The sequence below is a fragment of the Lissotriton helveticus genome, chromosome 1_2 (genome assembly GCF_964261635.1).
Source record: "Lissotriton helveticus chromosome 1_2, aLisHel1.1, whole genome shotgun sequence".
In the NCBI taxonomy this organism is placed as follows: domain Eukaryota; kingdom Metazoa; phylum Chordata; class Amphibia; order Caudata; family Salamandridae; genus Lissotriton; species Lissotriton helveticus.
Genome location: NC_136058.1, coordinates 703,414 through 718,233, shown reverse-complemented (window position 1 = coordinate 718,233; position 14,820 = coordinate 703,414). Strand labels below are relative to the sequence as shown.

The 14,820-nt window shown below is 46.9% G+C and overlaps 1 protein-coding gene across 2 annotated transcripts in view; it reads right to left on the bottom strand.

Moving 5' to 3' along the window:
- Nucleotides 1-14,820, bottom strand: part of FNBP1L (formin binding protein 1 like) — a 688,366-nt gene that overhangs the window by 356,475 nt on the left and 317,071 nt on the right. For both annotated transcript variants that reach the window (XM_078668213.1, XM_078668214.1), the window contains exon 5: nt 6,138-6,200. In XM_078668213.1, the coding sequence (XP_078524339.1) occupies nt 6,138-6,200 (63 nt within the window). The remainder of the gene's footprint in view (nt 1-6,137; nt 6,201-14,820) is intronic.

Here is a 14,820-nt window from a genome sequence, read left to right as displayed (position 1 = left end):
GCCATGTGAAGGGGTCTGCGGTGAGTGTGAGACCCGAAAAGGCAGAAGTCGGGAAGGAGAGGCTGCGGGTAAGGGTGTGCACGAAAGTGAATGTGCACAAATGGGGCCATGCGGTGGGCGACCAAAGCAGAAGCGGCTGGCAGAATAAGCGGGCCAAGGCCGAGAGTCCACTGGGTGCACGCGTCCTACCCGGAAATGACTGGGGGATAGGTGGGGAATGGCATGGTAACCTGAAAAAAAGGTGGGTGTGAGCCATGTGAAGGGGTCTGCGGTGAGCGCGAGACCCGAATAGGCAGAAGTGGGGAAGGAGAGGCTGCGGGTAAGGGTATGCACGAAAGTAAAATGTGCACAAATAGGGCCATGCGGTGGGCGAACAAAGCAGAAGCGTCTGGCAGGATGGTGGTGCCGGAATAAGCTGTGCACATGTCAGGCCATGCTTCGAGTAACTTATAGAGATGCGGCTGACAGGATAGTAGGGTTGAGAGCAAAAGCGCCGAAGGGGCGCCTGTGTATATGCTGCTAATAATTAAAAAATGCATATGAGAACTGTATTATCGCAAATGATGGAAAAGATATCTCACCTGAAAGAAAAACAAGAAAGGAAACAAGACGGAGGGCATTGCTGTGGGGAGGGGGGGGGGGAGGAGAAATGCACACGGCGGGCAGGGGAGGGGGCGGAGCGGGGAGAGCGGCATGAGGGTGTGAAGCAGCCGGGGCCTTTGAAGTGAAGCTAAGCTTCACTTCAAAGGTGTGGGAGGAGTGCGGCTGAGGGACCAGACGGCGATTTGGTGATGTGCACGCGCATTTTAGGTCAATGCGCTTGCGCATTGACCTAAAAGCCACGGGCACAGCACCAAATCGCCGCAGTTAGGTAAACTTTGTTTAAAGCCCTATAGTCTCGCTTCTCTCAATGCGCATGCGCATTGATAGGTCACGAGACCTAAAAAAACTGACAAATTTGGAAAGACAGAGGATGAGAAGGAAGGAAAAAACATTAGAAATGGAGCCACCAGGAACCTGAAAGAGTGAGATAAAGAGGCAGGGAGTGTCTGGTAGTGAATTAAAGTAATGAGGTGAATTTAAGACTGACTGCCTTGGTATTCCACGTGCAGATGTCGGCCCCGGGCTTCTGAGCACAGCTTCGGACACCGGAATTCACTTTCGCAAATTAAGCAATGGTTAAAAACTGAAGGGGGTGTTCAAAACTTTTATTGTTTGAAAGCATTTATCAAAGTAGGAAGTAAATCAGCTAAGGACTATCCCACTAATTCCCGTGCTCATCATGGATCTTCAAAGGTTTGTGAAGATAGTTAACCACATCAAATGCCTCAGACATCAAGGAGTATAAGAAGGCAAGAGTCCCCTTTATCAAGGCCAAGGACTGCATCTTCAACAATCCAGAGCATTGCAATCTCTGTGCTGCAGCTCGCCTTAAACCCTGATTGGAAGTTATCAAGAAGGTAGTTTTCATCGACTCATATTTGCTGCTTTCAACGGCTTTGGGTAGGAATGGGAGAGTAGATATTAGATGGTAGATGTTTTGAGTCAGTATCTGTTTTTTCGGAAGTGGAGTGACTTGGCCTACTTTGAGGCTACACCTAACAGAGCACTGAGAAAAATACTTGCCTATCAGGTTGACCCAGAACACCAGTACAGTCATGCTGATTCAGGTATGGGGTTAAAGAAGTGTATTCAAGATCTTAATTTTGCAATGATACTGTGAACATCCAATTGTCAGATTTCTCTGAATTCTGTCTAAATGGACAAGTATTTTGATCTTGAATCAGAGATTTTAGGGGAAGATTGGGTCAAGGCAAGGGAGTTTTCAGTCCTGTCCATTTTCTCTTTGCAAAATAGGGCAACTTTCTCCAAATTGATCTCAGAGCTATTATTAGGCATGGCATTGGTTGCTAAATTTACAGATTGTTTGACAAAGTAAATCAGCTAATTTGTATTATTTTTTGCAATATTGATTTTCAATAGTACAAAGAAAGCTGTGGCCTCAAAGATTTTTTTATGCATTGTGTGTTGGATCTAAGTTTTGTAGGCTCTCAATCAATGGATTTAGATGCCAGGTCCCTGCCACAGTGTCATGGATTTACGTCTCCATATTCAGTTGTTTCAATAGTAATCTTGCAGATTACTTGGTTTTGAGTTGTTTTAGTTTATTTGACGGGATGCTCTCCTTCCTGATCATAGTGAGGTTCAGTCTAAAGATCTGCCATGCTAAAGACCACTTGAGTTGTTTGAATGCCTAGAGTTCAGGATACTTTGTTGAAGTAGGAGGCTAGGTTGATGTCTTTATATTCCCTCACTCATTGTTTGTGCTTTCCCTGTTGTCCTTTGATTATCAGTTTAGACAATGTGAGGGACAGGAAGTAATCGGACCAGTCAACTTGGGTATGAAGATCTACCATTGTCAAATAATGGGCAATCTGAAGATCAAGAAAGACTCCTTTCTCATGTGAGGGAGCGGTAAAGTAGGATTGAGTCTAGCGGTTTGACACAGGCGTCATTATGGTCTCCCCAATGAGCAAGATGTTTTAGCTTCCACTGAAAGACATTTGAAGGATCAGAATCTCATTTTCTATTTTTGGTCTGAAAGGAGTCATTGTGGGTAATCGTCAGACAGCAACCTGATTTCCCAAGTAGGTCACATCGTGAGACAGCAACCTGATTTCCCAAGTAGGGCATACGAGACGGGGGCCTGGGGGCACAAGTAAGCCCAGGGCTGTGAAGCATGCTTATGCCAAGTCTCAGTAAGAAACATGAGGTCTAGTTTATTGCTGATAATCAGGTCAGAGATCTCCAGACTGTGTTTAGCAGTGGCTCTACAGTCATTAAGGAGGCATGTGCATATCTAGAAGACTGCTTGAATATCTAGAAGATTGCTTGGGTTGCAACCTATTCTACTGTGGTATGATATTTAGCTCCCTGATCCTGCACTGGTCGGGATCAGCTTATCAAACATTGCAGATCCATAGTTCCTTAGAAGGTCTGCGATATCTGTGTATGAAAGGTGTGAAGAGGATGTTGATGGGGAGCATTTGCGCACGACACCAGCGGCATAGGTCGCTTTGTTTTATGATGCTTATGGGTGACTTTGTTATGTTGACTGGATAAGAAAGATTAACATTTACTTGCAATCCCAAGGTCTATAATAAGCCAAATCAATTAGCTATTAAGTCTTCACAAAACTGGTGCTGTGACAAACAATGCACTTGCAGGTATGCGGAAGCAGTCAGGTTAGAAAGAGTCTATGATTATCCATAATTAGGGTTTCTAAGAATTTCCACCTTGACCTGGATGACTCAAAATATATTACCGGATTCATGGATGGCAACAGTTGCCAAGTATGTAAGCAAATTAAATATTGCTTATAGTGGCTACACTATGCTTCTGGTTTTGCATGCTCCCGGTGTTAAAGTGAGTTCAGCAATGCCATATGCCACATTGAACAGGGCCGGCTTTAGTGTTGGTGGCGCCGAGTGCGACAATCTTTTTTTGGCGTGTCCCTCCCCACACCTCCCCTCCCTCATGACCTGATTCCCTATCACCCGGAAAAAGTGCCCCTCATCTCTCCATAGCCCTTTTCTCACATAAATTTAATTAGTTTTAAAGCGCTGGAAAGCCTGTTTTTTGTTGTTTTTTTTTACAGTTTTATAGAGCGCAAAATTGACCCGAAGGTATTGGAGTGCTTTACATGAGCACCGGTTACACTACACAAGGACACATACATTTTTTGCAGGCACAGGCAGATTAAGTGATTTACCCAGAAATCACAAGCTGTTGAGCCAACTTCGAGACTCGAACCCGGTTCCCTAATTCCAAAATCGGCAGCTCTGCCAGTTTATGTTCTCTCCCCAGCTTTACTAATCCACTCAACTATCAATATAAAATTAAGATCTGTTCTTTGCAGCATGCATATTAAACCTCTGCACTACTTTATGGCGACCCAAAACTGCCCCTAGACAATAAATGTCCGAGCTCTTTCTTCTAGCAGGAACATTAATCACAAGAGTTATCTTGACATTTTTATTGCTGCCTGAAAGCTGGACACACAAGGAACTCTGCAGCATGTGCTTTCAAATCTGAAGTTATTGCTAAACACAGCCCCCCATATGGTCAGTGCCTCCTCCCCTCCTGGTCGGCACCCAGTGCAGCCTCACCGGTCGCACCACCCTAACACCGGCCCTGTCATCGAACATCGACTAATACACACGATATTTTAGTACCAACCTGATCAAACTGATTGCAATATCTGGTTCTTTGTAAATCTACCTCAAAAAGAATGACCTAATTAAAAACTGACAAACCAAGTCCTTCGATTTCATTGGAAAATCTCCTAATCCTTTTAAAAGTATGATTACATATGATTTACAATTACTACTGAAATCTTATGACACAGAGACAGCAAGAAGCAGTTTTTTTGGCAAGAGAGGCGTATTAATGAATTTTGATTAGCTGTTCGCATTTTAAAATTCACATGGAAGGCTTTGTTACCTTTTACGATTACTTTTACTTGCGGCTGATTATTAGTGAATACGGACATGCCTCTTTTTTTCAATTGTTTGAAAGTAGTTATGCAGAAAATTATCAAAGAAAAAATGAAATCCAAATAAAATGTAATAAACTACTTAATAAACACATTTTTGAGAAAAATAATTTGCAATATCCTTCAAGGTTTTGAAGATTCACTTGAAAAAAGTGTGTGGGGGAACTGATGTATAAGGAGAATGGATCTTAATCAACAATAATTGCACTACATATTACAACTAAAAATGTTCAACCACACTCTATCGTTGTATTTAATGCTCTTTGTGGCTGTTCAGTATTACTAAAAAGCTACCCATAATCACATCTAGATTGCAGCAGGTGCAGTGGTACTGGGTTTGGACATCTAAGGCCTTCACTGCATCCCTGCTGCTGCTTTTAGATGTTCTGTACAATGTCGCATGTTCACAGGAAGCACACCAATTGGATTCTACCACACACCAAGTAACAAGATGGAGTACAGAGTGCCCAGGTCCAGAGGCAGGGTTACCCTGAAACAGTGAGACCCTGGGCAGATCACTGTTCAGACCTGAGTGCCTTCTGCTAAAGGCTTCACACTGTTTCTTCTGACTCGAAAAGGACATCTGGTAATTATTTGAGTTACTGTAGCTATGTGAAAGGCTAGACTGATTGGCTTTGCCAATGCTTGTTTGTTAAGGAGGCTTGCCCTGCTGCTTGCTTCTTGTGATTTTAGCTGTAACACAAGAGAGGCCGCCAAACTTGTCCCCCCTGCGTTTCAGGTAATGTGTTCTGGAGGTTTGCATAGCTCCAGTTCCACCGCGGCAAGGGAGGCTTGAAGAACTGTTCGCCATTTTTGCGCTGGTTTTGTGACGGACGGTTGTGCCGGTTTTGTATAATACAGGATTGCACACCTGCTCTCCCTGCCCCATATCTTTTTCGCGCGGTCCGATCTTGCTCGTACAGCAAGATTCTTAACTATACTGATACATTTCCTGTGATGGCATCCGCGTCAAAGGTCATATGACAATTCCCTCATAATACAGAGATCAGATTTTATTGGGATCAAAGAGCGAGTGACGTGTATTAAGAGCTGTGTGAATTGAGCAATGAGATGTGTGCCCCTGGCAGTCACAGGGCCATAGACACGAATTCATCCAAAGGCAGCAAAAGAGACATTTACGTCTATACACAGAATGGCAGCAATGTCAACATTTTCGTTTACTACTTGGGCAAACTCATATAACGCAAACGGTTTGAAATGTAAGCTCCTGGACTCTTGCTTCTTCTAAAGTGCCTTTTATTTCATATAAATACTGATCAGGAACTATCGCTTCCGGGTTAGATACGCTGCGTCACAAGGGGCATGAAAGCCTGTTTGCTTTACATGCTTGGGGTCCCTTGCATTACACAAGTCCATACATTTGCAACAAAAATCAGTCTGAGACTATGCTGAGACTGCAGGATTTTTTTGGTCGTTCTAGGGGTCGGCCTGGTGGAAAGACGTCACAGCGTACAGCAGACCCATTTTTAACTCGATGCACAGCAGGTGAACAAAAATCTGCAGGAAGATCTTGAAATCAAAGATTCACTGGTACAAGCTTAAAACTCTAAACTCAACTCACGGTGTCCATCTGTTTCCAACACATGTCCAGATACTGCTGCGCTTTCCGCCCCTCTTGGAGATGCTGCGAGGCAAAGAGACACATTTTAATTGCAACAATCACATTAAACTAAATAAGATTACTAGTCACAGGCCAGATAAAAGAGCAGACTGCTATACTTAAGCTAATTACACACTAATTAATCAGTCTAGGCATCCCCACGCGTAATCCAATTCAGCAATGCAAACCCAACATTTTCTGTAAGTGGCACAGGCGAATAGATTGTCTAGCACCATGAGCAAGACACTCCTTACCTTCAAGGGTGTCAGCAGGGCACCACCACCGCTGCGTGAAGTAAGGTACCTAGAAGTAAGTTTTAACCCGTACAGTCAATACCCTTATTCTGTCCCCCCCTCTGGGATGCTTTTTCTGCCCAACATTCAGACATCCTCAATTTTACCCCAGAAGCGCAGTGTGTGATAAAGAAACCAGAGGGCGCTATAATACCAGAGGGAGGTGTAATACCTGCATAGCCCTCAAGATTCGGGTACACACAACATTGGTAAGACTTCACAACTTTTAACTGAAATTGCAAAGCAGGACACCACCTTTAATATACAATCCAGTGTCAAATCGTGGATGGAAAGAGCCTTTGGGGATACTCCATACCCGGAATCAATTATTTTACCAGGTTATACATTTGTTCGAAATTCCTTTATTACCTTAGCATCCTCTCTGCAACATTTGCACTTCATGGAAGAAGAGGTCTTGAGAAGGAAAGCAGGAGGGGTCGGTGACTGGATTAAAGGAGGAGGTCACGTTTGGCTGTAAGCGTAGATTGATGCTAAAGTATTGCTTTATTTATTGATTTATAAAGTTTTAAATCTTACTATCCCCACTTACAAAAGTAGATGGAACCTGAAATATGGCCTCAAACTTTTAGCATTGCTATTTTTATAACTGACGCATATTGCAAAATTTGATAATGCTTCAGTCTGGGCGGTCTGATCCATATACAGATTTTAGACGGCCACACCTGTTAATATCTTTTACTGCACCTTTCTCCCTCTTCACTCCATACCCATCTCCTTGTGACATACAAAGCACTGTTAAGCAGTCATACAACACTGAAAATGCTGTAACAAAAAGCTGTTATTGAGGAACGGATCAGGCGCAGTGTTTAACAATTCATAAGTGCAGGGGCCCAAAGTTTTTCTTGGGAGCCCACGGCTAACACTGATGTTGTACGAAAGTGGAATATTTTGTGGTGTGTCTGGGTACCCTTATCATGTAATAATATCACAATACCCCAAACATGGCCCTTGGATTCACACTAATAAATCCTTTGCTCCTTGCCATTCTAGCAGGATTGAGCTGTCAGGCTTTACTAAAGGAACATGTGTAAAGCATTTCAGAGTACCAACATGGACAATAAGTAATTGAGATGACCGAGAAAAACCTGACACCAATTTATAAAAATAAGAGTATTTATGTCTTAATCTGGACACCAAAACGAGCAGAATAGCATACAATTAACTGGACTCATAGATTTTTGAAGAAATATTAAATCCGTAAAGTAAAATACATAGATAAGATAATAATGCAGTCAATGGCAAAAACCACTTGTGACAATCTGTCACATGCATGTTGAGCTACAGGGAACCTTACAGGGTTAAGGTCATGCGGGCCCCAGTACCAGGCCACAAAAGTCAGATAAATTTTACCAAGCCTGTGGAATCCGAAAGCAGAGTTATTCTGGCTGTCACTGGTCTCAACAGGAGACAAGCTTCAATCTGCATGAAGCTTCCCTGACACTCCACCCTCGTCCCGCCCCTATTTAAACGGCCAATATGTGTCAGCGCAGCGGACGAGCGCAGCGGGCGCGACGTAGGCGCGCCGGAGTTGCGCCTGAGTTAAGCCCGTCTGCGCCCGTCCGCGGCAGGCCGGGGCATGGGGCATATCATTCTGCCCCCTGCCTCATATATCCCCGTTCATTTATCTTTTCTCTTCACAATTCCGTACTCCCTTCCCCCGAGCCCTCTGTTAAGCACGCTGTAGGAAAACTGTTAAGCACCTAGGAAAACTTTCCCTGAGATCATTCTTCCATCTCCCATTCACAGGCCCTCGGACCTGGCAGGCAAGTCCCGTTCTTCCACCTCGGGACCTGCCCTTAACTCCCCCTTATCTGTGATGTACCTTAATACTCGGTCTCTGGTCAGTCATCAATCTGACATTTTCTATCTCTTAGGGTCGGAACAGCCCGACATCCTGTTCCTGTCCGAGACCTGGCTCACAGATGATTCCTCCCCTGACATCCTGGCGGCCATTCCCCCGGGATACTACATACTGCAAGCCAACCGCCCCTCTGGCAAAGTGGGCGGCGGGGTCGCAGCCATCATTAGGCACCCAATTCGGTTTTCCCCTGTGTCTATTTCAAGCATCCCTATGACTGACTGTTTGGTACTCAGGCTGGAGCAACCTGGGTCCTCTCTCATATGTGTCCTAGTTTATCGCCCTCCCCAACCTATGCCTAACTTTTCAGTTCAGTTTGGTGAGCTTATTTCGCAGCTGACCATCAATAACACCAATGTTCTGGTCCTCGGTGACTTTAATTATTGGCCATCGGACCCTCATGAAACTTCTGACTCACTTGCCTTTTCTGACCTTATGCTGGGCCTCAATTGTACCCAACATATACACATACCCACGCACGTCAAAGGTCATATCCTAGACCAAGTATGGACTTCTTCCTTAGACATCTCCATTCCCCTTGTCCTCCCCTGTCTTTGGTCTGACCATCTACTTATCACCTTTTCCCTTGCCAAGCCCCCCCCGGTCAATATTATCCGAGAATCCAATTTTCTGGCACGTAATTGGAACAAGGCTGACCTTAATAAATTTACCTCCCTCCTGAGCTCATCTGCCCCTTCTATCACGGGACCGACTATCTCCATTGACTCTCAGTCCGATAACCTCACCCAATGGCTTGTCTCCGCCGCTGATTCGGTGGCACCTTTAAAACCTGTCAAGACGCGGCGTAGTCACGACGCCCATAGGTGGTTCACCGAGGAACTCAAGGCACTGAAACTCAGCCTCCGTCAGGCCGAAAGACGCTGGCGTCGAGAATATACCCCCCAGACAAAAGCTGTCTTCTCCTCTCAACTGAGGGAATACAAGTCTGCTATAGCCCGGGCTAAATCCAGCTATTTTTCCAACAAGATCTTGAACTCCACCAACAAGTCCAAAGATATTTTCTCTATTGTTGAGGAATTATCTAACCCGGCGAGAGTCACCATTGCTCCCCTCCCCTCCCAGCCTCTGTGTGATTCCCTGAATCAATTCTTCGTGGACAAAATTGTTATAATCAAAACCAGCATTTCTGCTCATGCCTCATCTGCCTCTTCCCCCCCCAGCCCCCTATCTTCACCACACTCATACCCTAACCCAGTTCCCCCTCATTTCAAAAGATAATTTTCTTTCCCTCTTGCTCAAAGTTTCTTCTGGTTCTCCCAGCGACTGTTGCCCCCCGTCTGCCCTGCGAGAAGCTCTCACTTTCTGCCCGGATCCCCCTCTAGCCCTTTTAAACAACTCTCTGACCACGGGGGTGGTCCCGGGATCCTTCAAACGGGCAGAGGTGGTCGCTATTCTGAAAAAACCCACGGCTGATCCGTCCATCATGAGCAACTATCGCCCAATCTCTCTCCTTCCCTTCCTTAGTAAAGTCCTGGAGTCCCATGTTACCCAAACCCTTACCTCATTTGTAGAAGATTCTTGTGTCTTGGACCCCCAGCAGGCTGGGTTTAGACCCGCGCATTCCACAGAAGCAGTCATCCTCTCTGTGATGGACGAACTACGCAGGGGCGCCGACTCTAACACCTGTCAGGCTCTGGTCCTTCTGGACCTGTCGGCCGCCTTTGACACGGTCGACCACGATATTTTGGTCGACCGTGTCAGAGAGGCTGGCATCCAGGGCACCGCCCTGGACTGGGTGCGCTCTTTCCTGACCCATCGCCATCAAGCTGTCAGGCTGTCCCAGTTTTCTGCTTCTCAAGTCGAGTTGACTTGTGGTGTCCCACAAGGCTCTTCTTTATCCCCTCTTCTTTTTAATTTATACCTGGCCCCGTTAATCCATTCCCTCCGTCGATTTAATGTCTCCGCGTTTAATTACGCGGATGACATTCAACTGGTCTTCACTATTGATTCTGGGGATGAATCCATCTCCACTTTCCAAAATACCCTCTGTTTTATCAGCGATTGGATGGGCACAAACCATCTGAAACTTAACCCCGACAAGACCGAGCTGGTGCTTGTCGGGGGACCCTCCAATCCCTGGCACTCTTCCTTTTGGCCTGCCAGTCTTGGCAGCCCCCCCCTGTCCCGTCAGCTCAGCAAAAAGTCTGGGAGTTGTCATTAGTAACGACCTATCTATGACACCCCAGATCAGCGCTGTAGTTTCCTCCAGCCACTTCCAGCTCAGGAAAATACGCAAAATCTCTCGCCTACTTACCACCGACGCCCTTATTTTGGCCTTGCTTGCGTTAGTCATGTCTAGGCTTGACTACGCAAATGCACTATACGTAGGCATTCCTGCATACCAACTCAGGAGACTTCAGCTGATCCAAAATCAGGCTGCCCGCCTGATATATCATCAGTCCAGAGATCAACATGTTCAACCTCTTCTAAAAAGTCTCCACTGGCTTCCGGTTTCTGCCCGCTGTAAATTTAAGCTTGGTTGCATTATTTCCAAATCCCTCACTGGTCATAGCCCCTCCTTCATCTCTTCCTTGCTTCATCAGTATGTTCCTTCCCGCACCCTCCGGTCATCTCATATGGCTCTACTGTCTGTCCCTAGATTCAAGCGGAAGAAACACGGTGGCCTTAGGTTTTCATTTTTAGCCCCGTCTTTTTGGAACTCTTTACCTCTTCCTCTTAGGTTGTCCTCCCCCTACTCTAGATTCAGATCCTCCCTTAAAACGCACCTCTTCACTGAAGCGTATAATTAGTTGTTACCCTCTGTTATGTTATTTTCTGTCTCTCCTCCCTGCTCCCTCCGTACAGCGCCAAGGAACCTAATGGTGTTAGCGCGCTTAATAAATTAATTTAACATAACATAACATAACATAACAAGCTGGTGCGGATTTTACCCCTTACACAGTGCTGCAAGAAACAGCATGCAAACATACAACAGATACACAGCTGCTGACCTCACATGATGGTTGCACGGTGTTCCCTGTGTGGTGGTCGGTCACCGGATTGGTGCCCAACAAGCCTTGGCAGCAGTAAGCACAGTGAAAAGCTTCTGGAACTTCACTGGGGCCGGACGAGTGACGTAGCGGCTTGAAACTTGGGGGCAAAATGAGAACTCCTACAATGCACTGGCCACCTGGATTTATTCAATCCCACGGATGGCCTGGTTGCCAGCGATTCTTTGGATCAAGTGTGTTTACCTGCAGTTTGCAGGGGGCTAGTGCTACTAGTCCAGGGGAGACGGGGGGGGGGTTCTTTCTGGCTTCCACAGTGCCGGGTTTTAGCCAAGGACAATGGTCATTAACACAATTCCAAGTCTGTTTTCACAGGGACTGAGTATCCCTCTTTTGCTTAGGTGATGTGGGCGAAGTCCTGTTGTAGGTGGCACAGGTCGTCTCTTGGTCCTTCCTTGAAGGAAGTTGTTCAGATCTGAGGTTCTGGTGTCAGGGGGTCCATTAACTCTTTCCTACCTAGAACCCACTATTTCTGCCCTCCTAAAGATGGCAGATTTATATTTTAGGTGTACAGATCAGGATGCCCACCCTAGAGGCATGGCCAGCCTTCCAGAGTGTGTACACATCCTACATATCAAATTTTCCACCTTGTCTGGGTGCAAGAATGCCTAGGGCAAGAGGAGGGCTGTGTCCTCCACAGGGGCACAGCCCAGATGCATATCAGAGGCAGTGCAGCCTTTGAAGCACACCGCCTTGATGTGCCAATTCACTAACCTGCTTGGGAGGTGTGACCTTCCTGACCAAGCCTTTGTTCCTGATTCCTGGGAGTGATCACATTGCCTGGCAGGAGGTCAGAATCCTGTCTTGGCAACAGACACAGGACAGCACAGGCTGGTCAGCCAGAGAACCGTTAAAGCTGAGGCAACAAGGAGGGTCGCTACCTGGGTGCATGCCACGTCACCCAGGGCACAAGCATCGTGTCACGATTGTGAAAGTACCCTGTTTGATACCAAATAGGACATCGTTTAGCGGTACCATAATGGAGCTGCTAAATCTCGAATGCCCAGTTGGCAGCCCATGTTATCCAATGGGCTGCTAACACAAAGTAGTTTCCAACTGGGAACGCCATTAAAGGGACATATAGGCTTGTGCTTAGATGTCTACACCTTTAATATAATACATCTTGCTTCCTGGGCTGAGGAGGCCTACCTTAGGGGTGCCTGACAATATAGGCAGGGCCTTTGACTGTGCCGCACTTGGAGCGGGTCCAGTCTAGTTTGAGCAGTTTGCACTGCTCCTGCAGTCTGCAATGGCAGGCTGCTATCAGTAGTTTGCGTGGGTCGCCCAGTGGGACACAAAACCGTGCTGCAACCCTGGGGAGCCCTTTAGCACTTATGCCCTGGTTAACCCTGGTACCATATACAAGGGGCTTATAAGGGGGTGAAGTCTTTGCCAATTTGGGATAACCATGCCAAGTCGAACATAACAGTTTTGGGAGACAGCACAGGCACTACAGTCTCATATCCATCAGCATTTGGAGCAAGAAGTGGGGGGTGACCATACACAAAAGGGCACTTTCCTACAGTTGGCTTATACCAAAGTTGTCTAGTTGCAAATCTACCTCATGGCTCTTTCTTCCAGTACCCTAGGCTTCCTGCCTCCTTAACTCAGTCTTGCAGGTCCTTTTACATCTATGATTACTCCATTTCTCACTTCTTTTTTTCCTATCTTTCAGATCACCCTTTGTATGTGCTGTAACAGGACATATAGGCAGAGTGAGGGATGTGCCGTTCCGAGATGTTGGGGACGTATTTGATAGATGGGGAATGGAAATTGATAGCAGGCTAAATTTCTGTGGTGCCCTTCAATCAGATGCAGGTCCATTATTTAAACAGATCTACTCGAGCCCAACCGGCCTTTGCAGAATATACAGTCACACCTGGGTTGTTGAACAAGTTACTTACCTTCGGTAACGATATATCTGTAAGAAACAGTAGTTAGTATTAGATTCCTTACCTTAGAATATCCCCAGGCGTCAGTCTGGATCCGGAAACTTTTGCGTAGCAGTACCCCTGCGCGTCGGTAGGCGTCGTCTGCAGGCGTCTCCTGCGGCTCCGCGTCCGTCGTCGGCGTCGTGCGCCGTGATGACGTCGCTGGAGTATATAGACGCCGCCTCCGCGCGCTGACGTCAGTTCTTTGTACATAGCTTTTCCGCGCCAGAACACGCAGAGCCATGTGAGAACCAACACTGGTGCCATTTGAAACTAGGGCCCTGAAAGGGATGTCCTTAACCCTAGGTATCAGTTCGCAGAACGGGGAGGATGGGCGGGGCGGTAAGGAATCCAATACTAACTACTGTTTCTTACAGATATATCGTTACCGAAGGTAAGTAACTTGTTCATCTGAAAGAAACAGGTTAGTATTAGATTCCTTACCTTAGAATAGATACCCCAGCAATACCAACCCCGGTGGTGGGTCTGCGAACCGATACAATTCTACACCAGGAAGTCCTGGAGGACCGAACGGCCAAAGAAGCCATCCCTCCGGACTTGACTGTCCAGGCAGTAGTGCCTCGCAAAAGTGTGCAGCGAGGCCCACGTAGCCGCCCGGCAAATGTCCTGCAAAGGGACTCCCTGGCCCAGGGCAGTAGCAGCCGCCGTGGCCCGAGTGGAATGGGCCCTCAGCCCAACAGGAGGCTCCTTCCGAGCCAAAGAGTAGCACGCTTTGATGCACAGAACGACCCACAGACAGATGGTCCGTTTTTGTACCGCCCGTCCCTTCTTCGCACCTACGTAGCCAACAAACAGTTGGTCATCCACCCGGAACTGGCGTGTGCGATCCATATAAAATGAAAGCGCACGTTTTGGGTCCAGACGATGGAGCCGCTCTTCATCCTTTGAAGGATGCGGAGGCGGGAAGAAGGAGGGGAGGGTGATGGACTGCCCGATGTGAAAAGCAGAGACAACTTTGGGCAGGAAAGAAGGTCTAGTTCTCAAAACCACCTTGTCTGGATGAACGGACAGAAAGGGAGGTTTGACAGAAAGAGCCTGGAGCTCACTCACTCTCCTGGCAGAGGTGATGGCAACCAGGAAGGCCGTCTTTAAAGTCAGGAGACGGAGAGGACAGGAATGAAGTGGCTGAAAGGGAGCACACATCAAGAAGGTCAGAACCAGGTTCAAGTCCCACTGAGGCATCACAAACGGGACAGGTGGATACATGTGTGTGATGCCCTTCAAGAATCTTGTTACAATAGGGAACTTGAACAAAGAAGGTTGATCAGGCAGCCTCAGAAAGGCCGAAAGGGCAGAAAGGTAACCCTTGATAGTGCCCAGAGCAGAGCCCTGCTGGGCAAGAGAGAGAAGGAAGAGGAGAACCTCGGAAAGAGGGGCAGAAAGAGGATCCACAGCCTTTGCTGTGCACCATGCCACAAATCTGTTCCACCGGCAGGCGTATACCGACTTCGTGGAGGGACGCCTGGCTGCCAGAATCACATCACAGACTTC